Below are 16,203 nucleotides of genomic sequence, written 5' to 3'. Positions count from 1 at the left end.
TAGGCTGTCTTCTCTAGTATTGAGAGAAAGGCAAGATTTGAGGTGAGTCAAGGTGGATGACTCAGCTGTTAATTCTGATACAGGTTGGTGAAAAGTGATGAGGTACTCCAAGGGTATGAGGAGGCAGCGGAGAGGGCATGCAGGATATTGGGGATGGGATGAGTGAAAATGAGGGAATATATTGCAGGCAAATATGAAAGTAGAGCAGGAATCTTGGTGCTAAGTTGGTGCAGTAGCATATTGTAATTCTGTTGCATTGTGGAAGTGGTGCTGACATGAGTGGTGACCTCAGACCAGGTTGCCAGTCCCCTGGGAAGCAGATGGCACTCTTCTTAGGACCTATGGTCACTGCTGAATCATGGTATGATCTCTTTTTCTCTTCCTACTCTTCTTTCCCTCCCCCCCCCCCCCCCAAAAAAAAATTCTCCGAATCTGAGAGCAAGCAGGGCAACTTCAGAAAGCTGGTGCACTGTGGCCTTTTAAAGATGGCATGGATGCAACAAATGCCAGTCTATCACTGAATATCAGTTAAGTGGTATGTTGTTCCAAGGTTGGTATGTGGGAAGCTGACAGTAGAATTGGACCTGAGCTACACCATGGGAGCAATGTAGATTGTTAATGAGGCACATTTGGTAAGATACAGCAGGGAAATCAGCTAGGCCTCATGGTGGAAATCCCTCCAAAAATACTGGATACAATGTGGACTTACACTTTTTGGCTAAGATTTAGCTCCTCCTGTCTTCTTCTGGATATAATGCAATCTGGAAAGTTTTCCACATTGTTGGAAGGGCTACTTTTCCATATGACCACATTGGCTAACATTGCAGGTTTGTCTGGCATACCGATCTTCAGCAGTACAGGATAGATATAATTTGAGCCCATAATTTTGTTATTAGTTGACTTGGCCTTCTTTCCACATATATAAAATAAACCAAACTGGCTGAACTGTATCTGGTAGCTTCAGAGAATGAGGCAAAGGGAATGGGACATAATATAAGATTATCTGCTTACAACTCTAGACTAAAGTTTCTTGCTTTATCTTTTGCACCAATGTTCTTCCCCCCCATGGCTGAGGACTGAAATGTTTTTGACAAATGGCTGATGTTTCCATTACTATTCTTGATTATTGTAGGGTAATAGATGATCCAGTGGTTGTTAAGATGCTATTCTTGTACCTTTTTTAGCATTGTGGAACTGACTCTCACTGGCATTTTGCTTTTGATGCAGTTAAGTTACCAGATTGGCAGCTCATTCTGTGATATGCTGGGTGATGCTACTGGAATGCCTTTTTTTTTCCTCCCACTGGAATAACATTCACTTGCTGCAAAATGGTAATGGACCAGTGAGAAATATCACCCATTTGTTTGCATGTATGGTTCAAGTGAATAGGCAAGGGACATAACATTTAAGTAAATTCTCTTCTTTTAAATTCAAAATGATCCAGAAGCTATTCAACAGAAGGATAGTGGAATCTGGAACTCCCTTTTGCTCCTCTGTTTTCTTCCACTGCCTCCCCCCCCACCCAACACCAAAAATACACTATGACTATGTCAGTTGAAAAATATCAAAACTGAGGTTAATCGTACTTTCTTGGTAAACACATGGAGGCATGCAGAGTTGAACTGAGTAAATGTAATCAATGTGCAGGTCAGCGATTAGCTAAATGAGTGGCAAAACAGACTTGAGGGACTAAACATACTTCTACCTTGCCTATCTTACTTATGATGACTCAGTTTTGAGTTACTCGATTGATTCATTGTTTGTTTCTTTTGGTGAAGCTGCAGTAGTGCTATCTAACACAGTGGAAAGTGTTATGAGCACGTTTGCCTTTGGCGAGTAAGTTGTTGCATCACTGCATGCTGTAGCCATTGTCTGATGGCTGTGCACCGTTTAGGATAGCCAACTTTTGTCAGTGTTACTGAATTGGTAACTGATCATCCAGACAATATTTTTCCTCTTCCAAGTTTGCATTTTAATGGCATTCCACCCTCCCTGCCCCTTACTACAGTTAACCAGCTGCTTTCAACATATCTTTTCTGTTTAAACACAAAAAAGTTGGAAGTATTCAATAGGTCTAACAGCATCTGAGGAAAGAAACACAATTAACATCTTGGGTTGATGCCCAAGGGGTGCAACAAACTTTAAGCAAGTACTTGGGAGAGCAAAGATCTGCCATAGAATGCAGGTGAACGCACCTTTTAAAGAGTAAAGGGATGTAAATTCATAATATTCCAGTACTCCACCTTTATCATAAAATTTGTTTTTACTAAATTATTATTATGTCAGCAGTTGATGTCTTGTCATTTCTTCCCAATTGAGCTGCTCCGATATCATTACCTAGAGGGATTGCCAGTGTTTCCTAGCAAGTCCATTTACTTTATTTAAATTGGTGTTCTGCTCCAAACTGCAATTATTTATAGCTACCTGACTCTGGAAAAGCATTGGTGACTGCATTCCTAGGTGCTAGGGGGCCTTCATGGGTTTGTGGGCAGCATAGTTTAGTGTTATCACTGAAATAACTTCAGCAAAGTTACTTGAGTGAAGATAATAAAAAGGGATTGCTCATATGTTTTTGTTTTTAAAGAATCGTTGATTTATTTTTAGTTCACTGTTCTCAATTGCCTGTAGATTATATTTTGGTTCACTTTTTATTATTTTTAACTTGCTAACTTCTAGAACATCTCTTGCTGCCTATGTTGTTACATTGACAGAGTTAATTTGTCAAAACCTACTTAGTCTTAAACCCACAATTGCAGTGAAAATACAAAAGTCAGAAAATATTCTGCAGAAATGGTAATGTTGTTTGAGAGAGAAACAGTTGACATTTCGAACCCTTTCTTCCTCCATTTCTAAGGAAGGCATGTTACTCTAAAATGCTAACTCTTTCCATCTCCATAGATGCTGCCAGATCTGTTGAGTATTTTAAGCATTTTTCTGTCTTTATTTCAGATTTCACACAGACACGTCAATGTTTTTAATTCTAGAATTTTACATTAATTTCAAAATTTACTTATTCTTCCCCCATTAGTTTCTTTTAAATTTGACAGTTTTTGATCTAAAATTTTTGTTGAAGATTAGCATAGACAAACCTGTTTGTTGTAATCAAGTGCATTTAGAGGAAATGTGCAGTGATGACAATCTAAACTTCACCAGCAATGTTCAGCATTAAGTAATAAATGCATATAGAAACATGAATTGCAGAGTTGCATCTAGACACCCCGTGCATAGCTAATTCACCTCTTACAAACTGTATGATAAATATTTGTAGATAATAAAATGTGAGGCTGGATGAACACAGCAGGCCAAGCAGCATCTCAGGAGCACAAAAGCTGACGTTTCGGGCCTAGACCCTTCATCAGAGAGGGGGATGGGGGGAGGGAACTGGAATAAATAGGGAGAGAGGGGGAGGCGGACCGAAGATGGAGAGTAAAGAAGATAGGTGGAGAGGGTGTAGGTGGGGAGGTAGGGAGGGGATAGGTCAGTCCAGGGAAGACGGACAGGTCAAGGAGGTGGGATGAGGTTGGTAGGTAGCTGGGGGTGCGGCTTGGGGTGGGAGGAAGGGATGGGTGAGAGGAAGAACCGGTTAGGGAGGCAGAGACCGGTTGGACTGGTTTTGGGATGCAGTGGGTGGGGGGGAAGAGCTGGGCTGGTTGTGTGGTGCAGTGGGGGGAGGGGATGAACTGGGCTGGTTTAGGGATGCAGTGGGGGAAGGGGAGATTTTGAAACTGGTGAAGTCCACATTGATACCATATGGCTGCAGGGTTCCCAGGCGGAATATGAGTTGCTGTTCCTGCAACCTTCGGGTGGCATCATTGTGGCAGTGCAGGAGGCCCATGATGGACATGTCATCAAGAGAATGGGAGGGGGAGTGGAAATGGTTCGCGACTGGGAGGTGCAGTTGTTTGTTGCGAACTGAGCGGAGGTGTTCTGCAAAGCGGTCCCCAAGCCTCCGCTTGGTTTCCCCAATGTAGAGAAAGCCGCACCGGGTACAGTGGATGCAGTATACCACATTGGCAGATGTGCAGGTGAACCTCTGCTTAATGTGGAATGTCATCTTGGGGCCTGGGATGGGGGTGAGGGAGGAGGTGTGGGGACAAGTGTAGCATTTCCTGCGGTTGCAGGGGAAGGTGCCGGGTGTGGTGGGGTTGGAGGGCAGTGTGGAGCGAACAAGGGAGTCACGGAGAGAGTGGTCTCTCCGGAAAGCAGACAGGGGTGGGGATGGAAAAATCTCCCCTTCCCCCACTGCATCCCTAAACCAGCCCAGTTCATCCCCTCCCCCCACTGCACCACACAACCAGCCCAGCTCTTCCCCCCCACCCACTGCATCCCAAAACCAGTCCAACCTGTCTCTGCCTCCCTAACCGGTTCTTCCTCTCACCCATCCCTTCCTCCCACCCCAAGCCGCACCCCCAGCTACCTACCAACCTCATCCCACCTCCTTGACCTGTCCGTCTTCCCTGGACTGACCTATCCCCTCCCTACCTCCCCACCTACACCCTCTCCACCTATCTTCTTTACTCTCCATCTTCGGTCCGCCTCCCCCTCTCTCCCTATTTATTCCAGTTCCCTCCCCCCATCCCCCTCTCTGATGAAGGGTCTAGGCCCGAAACGTCAGCTTTTGTGCTCCTGAGATGCTGCTTGGCCTGCTGTGTTCATCCAGCCTCACGTTTTATTATCTTGGAATCTCCAGCATCTGCAGTTCCCATTATCTCTGATAAATATTTGTTTTTGTTTTTTGTCAAATATTGTCAGTAGCACATCCTTATTTGATTTCACATATAAGAAAGTGGTTAGACTTGTGAAACCAAAGTTACTGTGATTTTTTTTGCTTAAAATCAGACCCTGATGGCTTGAAATACTTGTTGTTTCAAGCTGCAAATGACTATTCATATAATACCTAAGCTGAACATTGCATCATAGTTCTGTTCCAACAAGAAAACATTTTAATTTACACTATGAGAATAAATACGTTATCTTACAGGTATCTGGGTACTTGCAATTGAAATACTAGTGTTCAAACTTTGGATTAACATCATTCAAACCTGCTGCTGGCTATGTTAAGGCAGCTAATCAGCATACAGCTTGAATAATTACCGTTTATTACCAAAATAGGAAGTAAGAAAAAAATGTACCCTTGGAAAATACTGGGCTGGACTTTTTTTATTATTAGGATTAGCTGTTTGTTCTTCCTGCTCTGTTATTTGTGACCCACTTAACCTCTCAAATTTCAACAGCATTCCCTCATCTCCTTGTTAAAACTACTTCAAGAAAATTGTTTCCCCTTTTTGTACCTTGCTCACTAAGTTAACTCTGTGTAAAGCTCAAGTTGCCCAAATCTATTCAACTGTTGAATATTATTCCCATACTTGAGTAAACTTCATTAGTATCATGTGTAGTTTGATGGGCAATAAAGAAAATGCTCTCTAGATTTTAGAATTATCATTGAATTGGAAAATTGTGTTATCAGCCTATGGTTTATTACCTCCAAACTATGCTATTTCAATGGTGCCTCACAGCCATCTCATCGCCCACTCTCCATTAGCTTGAATTTATCCAAATCTCCCCTGCATGTATCCGAACTTGCATCCAATCCCATAACTGAGCTCCCAAGGTCCTCTGTGTTTTTAAAATTCAAATGTCCTTTCTCTTCTTTCTACAGTTTTTCAAGAGCTCTGCATTCGTCCAATTTTGACGTGTTGTACATCTCTGATCTCCTTTTGCTCTGCCGTTGGTGGCGGTGCTTTCAGTTGTCTTCATACTAAGCTCTGAAGTTCCCTTCTTTTAAGTCTCAACTTCTCCCTCTCTCATCTCCTTTTAAAGCCTACCTTTTTGACCAGGCTTTTGGTCATCTGTCAATAATCCTTTTGACCACATTCAAGGTGCTTGTGAGGTAAATTATTTGAGAAAAGAAAAAGAAATCGGCAACTACAGACCTTATGGTCCAGCTGGAGTTAGAGATGTGACTGAAATTTACCTGCATGCATTTGTGAAGAGTAAATCCTGTTGTACTTAATCTAGTTCGTATTTTCCAAGGATCTTGTTAAAATGATGAATAAGGGGAGAAAGGATAGGCCAGGTCTCTATGGCAGCTCTGTACCTGAACTTTGAGGAAATGTTTAAGATCATGTACAGGTTTCTAATATAAAATCGAACTGTATGCTGTGGAAGCAATCATGCACAACATGTGCAAGTTGGGGAGAGTAGAATAAAGGAGGCTTCTGATAAATGATGTTCTCCCGGTACGTTTGGCCTCAGTTTTTCAAAATGTATGTCAATGACTTGGATGCGACTAAGTGTACACAAATATAAAAGTAACCAAAAAGCATTTATCTGATGCTTTAAAAACTTGTAAGTAAAGAACTTGTGCTTCAGTTGTATAGAGCCTTAAGTCAAATTGCCTGTGGTATTGTTCAGTTTTGGACGTCACGCCTCAAAAAGGCAACAATAACCTTGACGAGGGTGCAGGTCTGATTTGCATGAATGATGCTGGGATTTAAAGATGATAAATTATGAAGACTAATTTCATCAATTTGATTTTCTTTTGATAATAGGTTAAGATGTGATCCAATTGATGTTCTTTAAAACAAAAAAGATTCCTTAAAACAACTTCCAAGCAACTGTGGCAGAATTTTAATGTGTGAACGGTTAGAATTGGGTGTTGGCAGATTTGAATTGACCAAAGTTTGAAATGTGCTGGGGATTACTGTGTTGAGCTGTGGGGCTAGCATTCAACCAACTGATAAGAACTGGGTTGTCATCTTAAATGGTTAAAATTTGTGGCTGGCTGACCGTGGAAAACTAGCAGCTGTATCAATGAAATAATGGCTTTTTTAAAAAAAAGACTTGCCTTCTGATGTGGGGTTTGGGGGAGAGATTTGGAATATGGGAGCACAATTTTTTAAAATCAAAGCTAGGTTTTCCTAAAATGTGGTGTCACCTTTTTATACAAAATGGGTAGTAGAAATGTAAACTTTCTTTCTGCAAAATGTTGTGATATTGAAGCAATTAAAATTGTAAAGACAGAAATGGGTGGATTTTGTTTGGGGCGGGGATAAGAAAAGTAGGTAAATAACATTGAGGTCAAGATCAGCCGAGATTCAAAGATCTGTTGTTTCCCAATATCCCTAGGAGGCATTCATATTATTTCACCTCTTCTATTTTGTTTTTCATTTTTTTCATTTTTCTCCTCTTCAGTATCTTTCTTCCCCTTCCAACTGTTTTTAGTCTTAAAATTGGAGCCTTTTGTCTTTTTGTTATAATTTTGAAAATAAAATTAAAGATCCTTCCTCTCTCCTAATGTTTAACTTCTTAAAAGTGGCTTGATGTTTCCTTGTTGCTGCTTTGACTTAATTAGTTATCCATTCACTCTTAACAAACTTGGTCATGTGCTGTACTGTAGTGAGCCTACTGAAATTAATTAATCAGGCTACACTGATTGGAACATACTGCAAGAATTTTAAAACTTTGACCAATGGGCGCTCCCCAAAATTTTGTTTGGAACACCTCATGAATGATCTTTGCTGAAATGGAATTTTTGGTGAGTATCCTCCCTGCATGTGTTACCTTCAGCAGTACTCTAAGAAATTCAAATATTAGTGCACAATAACTGAGTAACAAAATGCTAATACTGCTAATTGTAGTTAATATTTCTAATATTTGTTTGTTTCAACTTGTTGTATATTATTCCCCTAATATGTATTCATTCTCTACACAGATGAACCTGGGCCTTCAAGAGATTTAAAAGTACATAACATAACCTACATACACAGGTCACATACATAAATTTCATGATTACCATGTAGCAACATCAAACTTGAGATTTATGTGCTTCAGACAATGAAGGATCATCTGCATGTGACCCTTCACTAAGTACTGAAGATGTAATTTGTCATTTAGCTGAAAGTGAATTGAAGAAACCAGTGAAATTTGCATGAAACTCCTGTATTGAAGTGCTAATGACCAAAGAGGTTGCAGTAACACAAACCAAGAAGTGATTTGTGATTATGTATGCTGTCAGATTGACTGGTGTCATTTATTCCCAAATATGAAAAAAACTTACTCATACTTTTATTACTTTCTGTACTTTTCTGGAAATAGAGGTATCTGCAAGTTACCTCCAACCATTCTATCAGGTGAAGATACAATAGATGTTGCTGGCAAGAAGTTGTTTTTAGTGAAATTTCTCCTGTTCCCTCCAACCTCCCCATTTAACCAACCACCACCAAGCTATGTTCTCACAGAAAATTGTTACAACCTTTCAGGTATCAAAATGAGGTCACGTGTGAAATGCACTACTAGGGTGTAATAATTAGATCCTGGACCCTGCTTCCCTTTAGTAGCAATGATAGGAAATGAATGAAGTTTGTTCTGCAAATATGTCTCTCTATCCGTAAATTGCTGTGCATCTGCACATACCGAGATCCACTGGGAGGGAGGGAAAGCTTAACTCCTGCTTCACAGTATTTAAGATCAAAAATGTAAAGATTGGGCAAAATTGTTAGATGGGAGAGATGAAATTGTACTTAATATCTTTCCCATGCGTGCAAAGTTTATTTACAAATGTAATTAAGTAGATGTGAAGCATTAAGACACCTTGTGATTGTAATTGAAGTTGATCCTCCATGCAACAAGACCTGGGCAGCATTCAAACTTAGGCTGATCAGTGACAAATTATATTTGGTAATTTTCAGCAAGAGTTTAACCACCTCCCTTGACATTTAGTTACAGTATCATTGTTGTAACTCTCATCAGCAACATCCTGAGGTCCAACACTGACCAGACATTATTGGAGTTGCCAAATAAATACTGTGGTGATAACAGCGAGTCAGAAACTATGTATTCTGTGGGGATTCACTGATCTACTAACTTTCTGATGTTTTCCCATCACCTATGAATTGCAAGTGAGAAGTGTAATGGAATACTGTCCAGTTGCTTGGATAACTTTTGACTGTAGTAAGCTCAATATCATTTAGGGCAAAGCAGTCTAGTTTATTAATCTAGTCTAGTTTATTAATCAATACATTCATGATTTTTGAATGATTTTTAATATCTCAGTATGCAGATGGGACAAAGCTGGGTGTGGGAGAAGTGTAGGTGCGATTGCATAGAAACCTAATTGGACAAGACAGGGTAGATGCAGGTAGGATGTCCCTGGTGGCAGGGGAATCTAGAACAGGGAGGTACAGTCTAAGGAAACATGATAAACCATTTAGGCCTGCAATGAGAAGCTTCTCTACTTTGAGATTGGTGTGCCTATGAAACTCGCTGCCCCAGAAAGCAGTCAAGATCAAAACACTGATTTCAAGAAGCAGTTGGTCGGAGCACTTGGAACTGAAGGGATCAAACGTTTAATGGTGGGTTGGGGAAGCAGGAGCAGGCTCTAGAGCTGGATGATCAGCCACGATTGTAACGAATTTCAGAGCAGGCCTACTCCTATTTTCTATGTTTCTGTTGACACCTTAACTGCCATTTTAAACATGCAGTTCACCACCTCATGCTAATGTAACCTCCTAAAGTGAATAAATCGCACAGAAGCAGTGGCCCTTTTAAGATGAACAGCTGCCTGACAAACTTCTGAATTAGCAGAATGCATATGGCAAAAGGAAGTTGGAGAGATCACTGATGTGTAGCATGTACAGTCTGCTTTGCAGTAACTGTCCAAGGCTTCTTCCACAGTATCTTCCAAAATCGTGATCTCTTCCACTATGAAGAGAAAAGAAATAAAGTGCATGAGAGCATCGCCACATGCAAGCTTCCCTCAAATATCCTGAATTGGAAATATCTGTGTTGTTAACGTCATCCTATGATTTAGTTATCCAACAGCACTGTGCTTGTATCTGCACCCCAAAAACTGTTTCATGGTGGCAACTCCCCAAACCTTCTCAATTAACAGACAAAAAAAAGCCTTGTCAATGGCACTCATTTGACATAAATCTTAACTATCATACTTCAAATATCAGTTTTAAGTTCGTACTTTGTTGCTTGCCTTGTAAATTTCAAATTACAGGTGCATGTTTTTTTTAAGTAGAATCCCCACAGCATGGAAATAGGTTCAACAAGCCCACATCAACCCTCTAAAGGCCACCCCACCCAGACTTATTCCTCCTACCCTATTCCTGCAAACTCCGCACAGACAGGCTGGAATCAAACCTGCCCCACTGTATTAAAACTGGTAGCCTTAGGAGCAGTAGTTATGCTGGATTACAGAGTTTGCTGGTCTTTTGGAGGGGGGGGAAAAAAAGTTAATTTAAATGTCTCAATCAAAAGAATATGGGATGCAGGGAAACAAACCAACGTGATTGCAATGTACTTTAAGTTAATGGCCATGTCGCTGTTGATAGTTCCCTTCTCAGGCATTTATTTCATAAGTTTCATGCCTTGCTGGTTACCATATATCCTCACAACCTGTTTCAAATGAGATCAATCAACAAGAGTGCTTTATGGCTAGCCGAGTGTGTGTGTGTGTGTGTGTCTGCAATAAAAACATTTAAAATAGTTCAAAAAACATAAATAGTTCAAAACTATAAATCATCTAATGTAAACTGCTTTTGATGTAATGCACATCGTAGCACTGCGGACAAAAGGTCATACACATACAATAAGAGTTGCACCAGTACCTACCGCTCAATCTTCGGCAGTGTAGTCAGTACCATAACAGTGAATCTATCATATCCCAAAATTTAATTTTTTTTTCTTTTGACTTAATTTTCAGGAAAAAAAATCATGCATATTGTGTATGTGTTGTAATCTAATTCTTCTAACTACAAATAGCACTGAATACTTAAACTGCTATTTCACGCCAGTAAGGATAAACAGTTACAGTTGCACTATATTGTGAATCTAACTTACTAAGTGGGATACTTTTTGCAAACTGCTTAATTTTAATCTGTAGCATATTGTGCATGATTACATATTTTCAGTTATGAAAAAGCACTGGTGAGCTCATGCATCTTTAGGAATCTGACATTACCACCCAAACTTAACATTTGTGAGAAAACCAAATGCTCTCAAATCTTTGTAGGCCATATTTATATAAAAGATGCCTGAACCGAGGATGGAATTCTAGTTGGCCCTTCATGTTTGATTTGACAAATTGCTGCTTTAACGTAAATGTACTTCAGTTATCTTTCCTGTGTTCATTTTGTACATTAGCACAATGCATTGTCAAAGTTTATCTAATGATAACAAACTGTTGTTGTTTTTGAAACAAAATAAATGCTAATATTTCCAATTAATGGAAGAATTAAATGGACTTTTGGGGGAATTCATGAAGGCACAATCCTATTATAACCTTCTTTGGCATATTGCTTGTGGACTTAGCAAATTTGAGCTGTGTATAATTCTTGCTTTAATTAACTCTGAAGGTTCTTTCTAGAATTACATATTTTCTGTTGTTTAGCAAATAAGGGAAGTCTACCCGAATTAACATTAGCTCAGAAGAACAAGCTGAAACATCTCACCATAGTAAGCTTGGCGGCAAGAATGAAGGTACTTAAGATTTTGTTTGTGCATACGTGCTAGGTGTCCAGGGCACATTGCCATGTAGTGATTTTTTTTTTCTCTCTGATTCAGTTTTTGTAGCCAGCATTTGTTTTGTAAGTGGCAATTGCACTTGTGTACGTACAGAGGCATGAATTTAATTTTTCTTTATTTAACTTCCTCAGCAACTATATAGTTACTGTATCAGTCCAACATTAAAAGTGAATATGAACTGGACGGAAATCCATTGCCAATCTTAGAATGCAGTATTGTTTGAAATTATAACTCCTCCACTTTAGAGCTATTTAGGAGGCTTTGGATCAATTGAGAGATGCAGCAGAAGGGCTTTAAAGCCTTTTATACGCAGATATTTAATTGACAGCAAATACTTTCTTGGTCTCCTTTTTCTTTCTGTCTTCTCTCTCATATGAACTGTCTGATTTTTATTGAAAGTAAGACTATTACAGAAACTAGGTGATGCTGTGGGATGTACCATACCCTTTTTCACCTCAGATATAGGATTGAGTACAATCCAAACTGAAACTGGAAAGCCTCCCTGTTTTGTCTGTCATGTCTCTCTATGAAATAGTTTGGCTGGTTTTAATCCCATTCCAAAAGGTTTTGGCTGAATGCACTAAAACTGCCCTGAATTGGCAATTAATTTTGATCCCAGTGGGTGGTTGATGGCAAAAATGTGAAATTATCACCTTGAGACTTTAGTACATTTGTTTTGAAACACTGGATGTTTTGGTTGGAGTGTTAACCTCTAACCATAATGTGCTTGATACATGAATGTTTTATACTTGAGTTGTCTGTCTATAGTGTATTCTGTTCCCTTAATTTAATATACTTGTAATTTTTATTTAAAATTAGCAATATCCTAAGTAAAGGTCAGGTGCCTTTTATATAGACTTCTAAATCTTTCATGCTTTTTGTCAACATTCATTTTTCTTACTAAGCTGAATTCCTCCCCTGACTTCTGCCAACTTGTACTATTTCTGCTGTTTTCCCATCGTCTGAATGCTTTGAAAATCAATACGAAATCAAAATTATAGGAAAAAATCAACTAGCTATAAGTTTTTTGCTAGGCAAACAACCTGATGGAAAATAGATTCTCAAATGTTATGTTTAATCCATGGTCAGAGTTTCTCCTATGTTCGTAGCTTGATGGTTTGACACCATATTCTATTGAATTGTTAAACTGATAGTGCCATTGTGTGTGTGAGGCTTATGAGGTTATAATTTTACATCAAGAGAATGTCCTTCTAATCTCTTGAAATGCTGTACTGAATGTATTATATTGGGTTTTGTTTGTGAGAGAGCAATAAGTTCATATTAGCTGTATGTTTTATATTGGTGAAACGTTGAAACCAAAAATTTGTTCTATTTGTTGCAATTTTGGTAAGATCTTTCAGGAATATTTTATTTTAAAAAACAATGCCTTTATTACAATTTATGTATTTATACTTTTGACCGGCTGCATTGAGATATCCATTAATGAGGAATCAAAAGGTGTTTTTTTTTGTCATTACTTTGAAGTTGTTGACCTTTCTTTTGTAACTTGGCAGTGCATTCCATATTCCATGCTCCTGAAAGACCTTGACATAAAAAACCTCAGAGAGCTGGAAGATCTGATTATTGAAGCAATTTATACTGATATAATACAAGGCAAACTTGATCAACGAAATCAGCTTCTTGAAGTTGACTTTTGCATTGGCCGAGATCTCCAAAAGCAAGACATCAGCAGTATTGTTAAAACTCTCCAAGAATGGTAATTGTATTTTTGTTTTATGATGTGGATTTTTTCTTTACAGTAATATTGTATAATGACAATTGTATGGGACACTTCCAAAAAAGTCCTTAGAGACTCACCATATAGGTGGGAAATTTATTTGATTTCTTGTAATTACTTTTTCATCAGTATAGGTATGAATAGAACTATTTGGCCTTAAGATGATCTGATCCTACTAAAATGAATTGTCAGTAACGCAGGACTAATTTTGTGTCCTTTTTCCTACTTGGAATCCTCTATATGATACGATATGATTTTTGCTTTTTTTAAAACTATAATTGATGTTAATTGTAGTGAAAGAGCAGTGTATTGATTTTTCTTTTTGAAACACAATTTTTCAAAACCATCAGTTTTAAAATAGATTCATGAAGCACATGTTCATCTCTTGTATTATCTTTAATCATTGGCAAATGCCATGCTAGGAAATGAGCTAACTAATGTACTCTTAACAAAGGTGACAGATACCGGAACTAAAATGTCTGAAAAATAAGGATGTTCCAGAAAATATAACCATGTTGGCATTCTGAGTTTTTGATGTGCACTCAATCGAGATCTATGGTGAACTGTAATGGAAAAATAATCTGTCAACAAATGTATGTTTTGTTAATTGTGCAAATTCTTTAAACCTGCAAGTTACAACTTTTCTGAAATGTAACTATACCATAATTATATTGTTTTTCTAGTTTATGGAAATGTGTTCATGAATTAAGTTAAGCGTCCTTTTAAAATGTGTTCGTATGCTAACAATTGTCCTGTTTCTTGACAGGTGCGATTGTTGTCAAGCAGTTCTGCTGGGCATTGAGCAGCAAGTCCTCCGCGTAAATCAGTATAAAGAAGGCCACACAAAAACACAACAGCAGGTAGAAACTGAGGTGAGTTAAGAGGATAAAAATAAGATGATCAACCCATCAATCCTGCATCCATTGGTTTTGTATAATTTTAGTCTGAGAAATTGACATTAAGTCCATAAACTGTAAGGTTACTAAAAAAACACTTCAAAATATGAAAATACCTTCCAACAAACAAGGAATTTGTAAAGCATTGTTTTAATTTTTATTTACGTCCAGCCCTGTATCGCCCACCCAACTAATAAGTGGTTTTGTTTATTCCACCTAACTTTTGCAGTACTGCTTTTCAACTATTTAGGGATCACGCACACTAACAGTGGATAACACCAGAGTTGAACTTTTCTGCCCCACAGACAAGGGCACTTAACCTGGCATTATTGGGATATATTGCTTGTCAATGAGTTGAGTTGCCTTTTGACAACCAACTGTGCTTTTGTCACTGGGTTAGACATCACCTTTGCCAAAAATGATATTGTCCAGGCAGGCATGGTGTGTAATTAATCTGCTCCACTAAACCCTCTGTAAAAACCCTTACTGACCTAGTGAGAGGCCCAAATAATGCTGCATACTACCACAGATGAAATGGCAAATGAATATCCAACTTGGTAAATAAGCAGAGTATCACTCGACTTTGCAAATTCCTATTCGTTCAGCGAACTAATCTGTCCCTATCAATGATTATTGTACTCCTCTCTCCCACGTGCTCATTTAACGTACAGTTGAATACATCTGCCTAACTTCTTGATTTTAACTACTTTTCCTGAGAAAATAAATTTCTCCTGAAGTTCTCAATGAAAATTATTCATGACTATCCTGTTTTTAGCTCCTCATTCTTGTCTCATCTGCAGATTGCATCTGTTTTGGTCACTCTGACAATTCTTTTGATAATTTTGAAGAGTTCTCGGGTTACCCCAAGTCAGCTTCTTGACCTCAGAAAAATGACCTAGCTCTGGTCAGTCTTCATGACATGGTCATTGCTTATAAATTGAATGTTTGTCCTGAGGTTACCTCCAAAGTATTCTCAAAAGTATGCAATATATCCCTTGCTATCAGCTAATACATCTGCTTCCTGCTCCGTTCTTTACATTTTTCATCACTCCTTCTCAATTCCTCCTGATTTCTTTGCCAAATACCATTATCACTTCCTTACATTGACTTTTTCTCTTGCCCCTGTAGACTGCTTTGTGCCACAATTCTCTCCTACTGGTGATAGGAACCAGAGAAAACAGGAGGTGGTGGCAGAACAGGTTGTAGGGGGTGACATAAAAAAGAGGAAGTACAGGGAGGGCAGTGAGTTGTAGGAGGTCAAGTGAACAAATGGTGTAGGAATTGATGGAACAGACGGAGGAATTTGGGAGAGAGCAGTGGTTGGAGCAGATGCACAATAATAGTGTCAGTGATAGGAGAGACTGAGCATCCAACAGTAGACAGAAAAGTTGAGCTCCTCTTCCTGTTCAGTGGCAAGAGTTTTGTGATTATTTGAATTTTACATGTTACAAAGACTGATCAGCCGTTTATTAATTTTGCTGAATATGGTATCTTGCTACGGTCTGAAGTCTTAACAATGTAACAGTGGATTAACTTAAGTACCTAATTTGCTCTAAAGTATACTGAAATATCTTAACATCATGGACAGTGCTGTATATTTGTCTTTTTTTCCAGAAGTGAATGTATTTCAAAAGTAATCCATTAGTGGTGTCAGGCTGAAAGACCCGCAGAGTATAATGCAGCTCAATGTATGTGTTTATCCCCCACTCCCCACCCTCCAACTCTTTGAATCTTAAAGTAGTTACTGTATTTTAAGTAAAATAGTTCCTTTTTTGTTGTAAATTCTCATGTTTGGATTACAAGACATTTACTGAATGCCCCCTGTGGTGGGGTGTTAGGTTGTGCGAGATTTACTTTACAATTCATTAACAAGATGAGAGTTAAACCAGCATTTGTTGCCCAACTGTGTAATTATTAACGTATAGTTATACAACTAGATGTCAACTGTATTGATGTAGTTCTAGAATCCTATGTAGGCCAGACCAGGAAAGGATAGCGCATTTTTCTGGCCTAAAGGGCATTTCTGAACGAGATGTG

The 16,203-nt window shown here is 38.7% G+C and overlaps 1 protein-coding gene across 2 annotated transcripts in view; it reads left to right on the top strand.

The window, feature by feature from the left end:
• cops7a (COP9 constitutive photomorphogenic homolog subunit 7A) overlaps positions 1 to 16,203 on the top strand; it is a 35,380-nt gene that overhangs the window by 17,929 nt on the left and 1,248 nt on the right. For both annotated transcript variants that reach the window (XM_048542198.2, XM_048542197.2), the window contains exons 4-6: positions 11,399 to 11,487; positions 13,047 to 13,249; positions 14,037 to 14,142. In XM_048542198.2, the coding sequence (XP_048398155.1) occupies positions 11,399 to 11,487; positions 13,047 to 13,249; positions 14,037 to 14,142 (398 nt within the window). The remainder of the gene's footprint in view (positions 1 to 11,398; positions 11,488 to 13,046; positions 13,250 to 14,036; positions 14,143 to 16,203) is intronic.

The sequence above is a fragment of the Stegostoma tigrinum genome, chromosome 14 (assembly GCF_030684315.1).
Source record: "Stegostoma tigrinum isolate sSteTig4 chromosome 14, sSteTig4.hap1, whole genome shotgun sequence".
Taxonomy (NCBI): domain Eukaryota; kingdom Metazoa; phylum Chordata; class Chondrichthyes; order Orectolobiformes; family Stegostomatidae; genus Stegostoma; species Stegostoma tigrinum.
The sequence above is the reverse complement of the archived record's forward strand: the minus strand, read 5'-3'. Positions and strand labels throughout refer to the sequence as shown.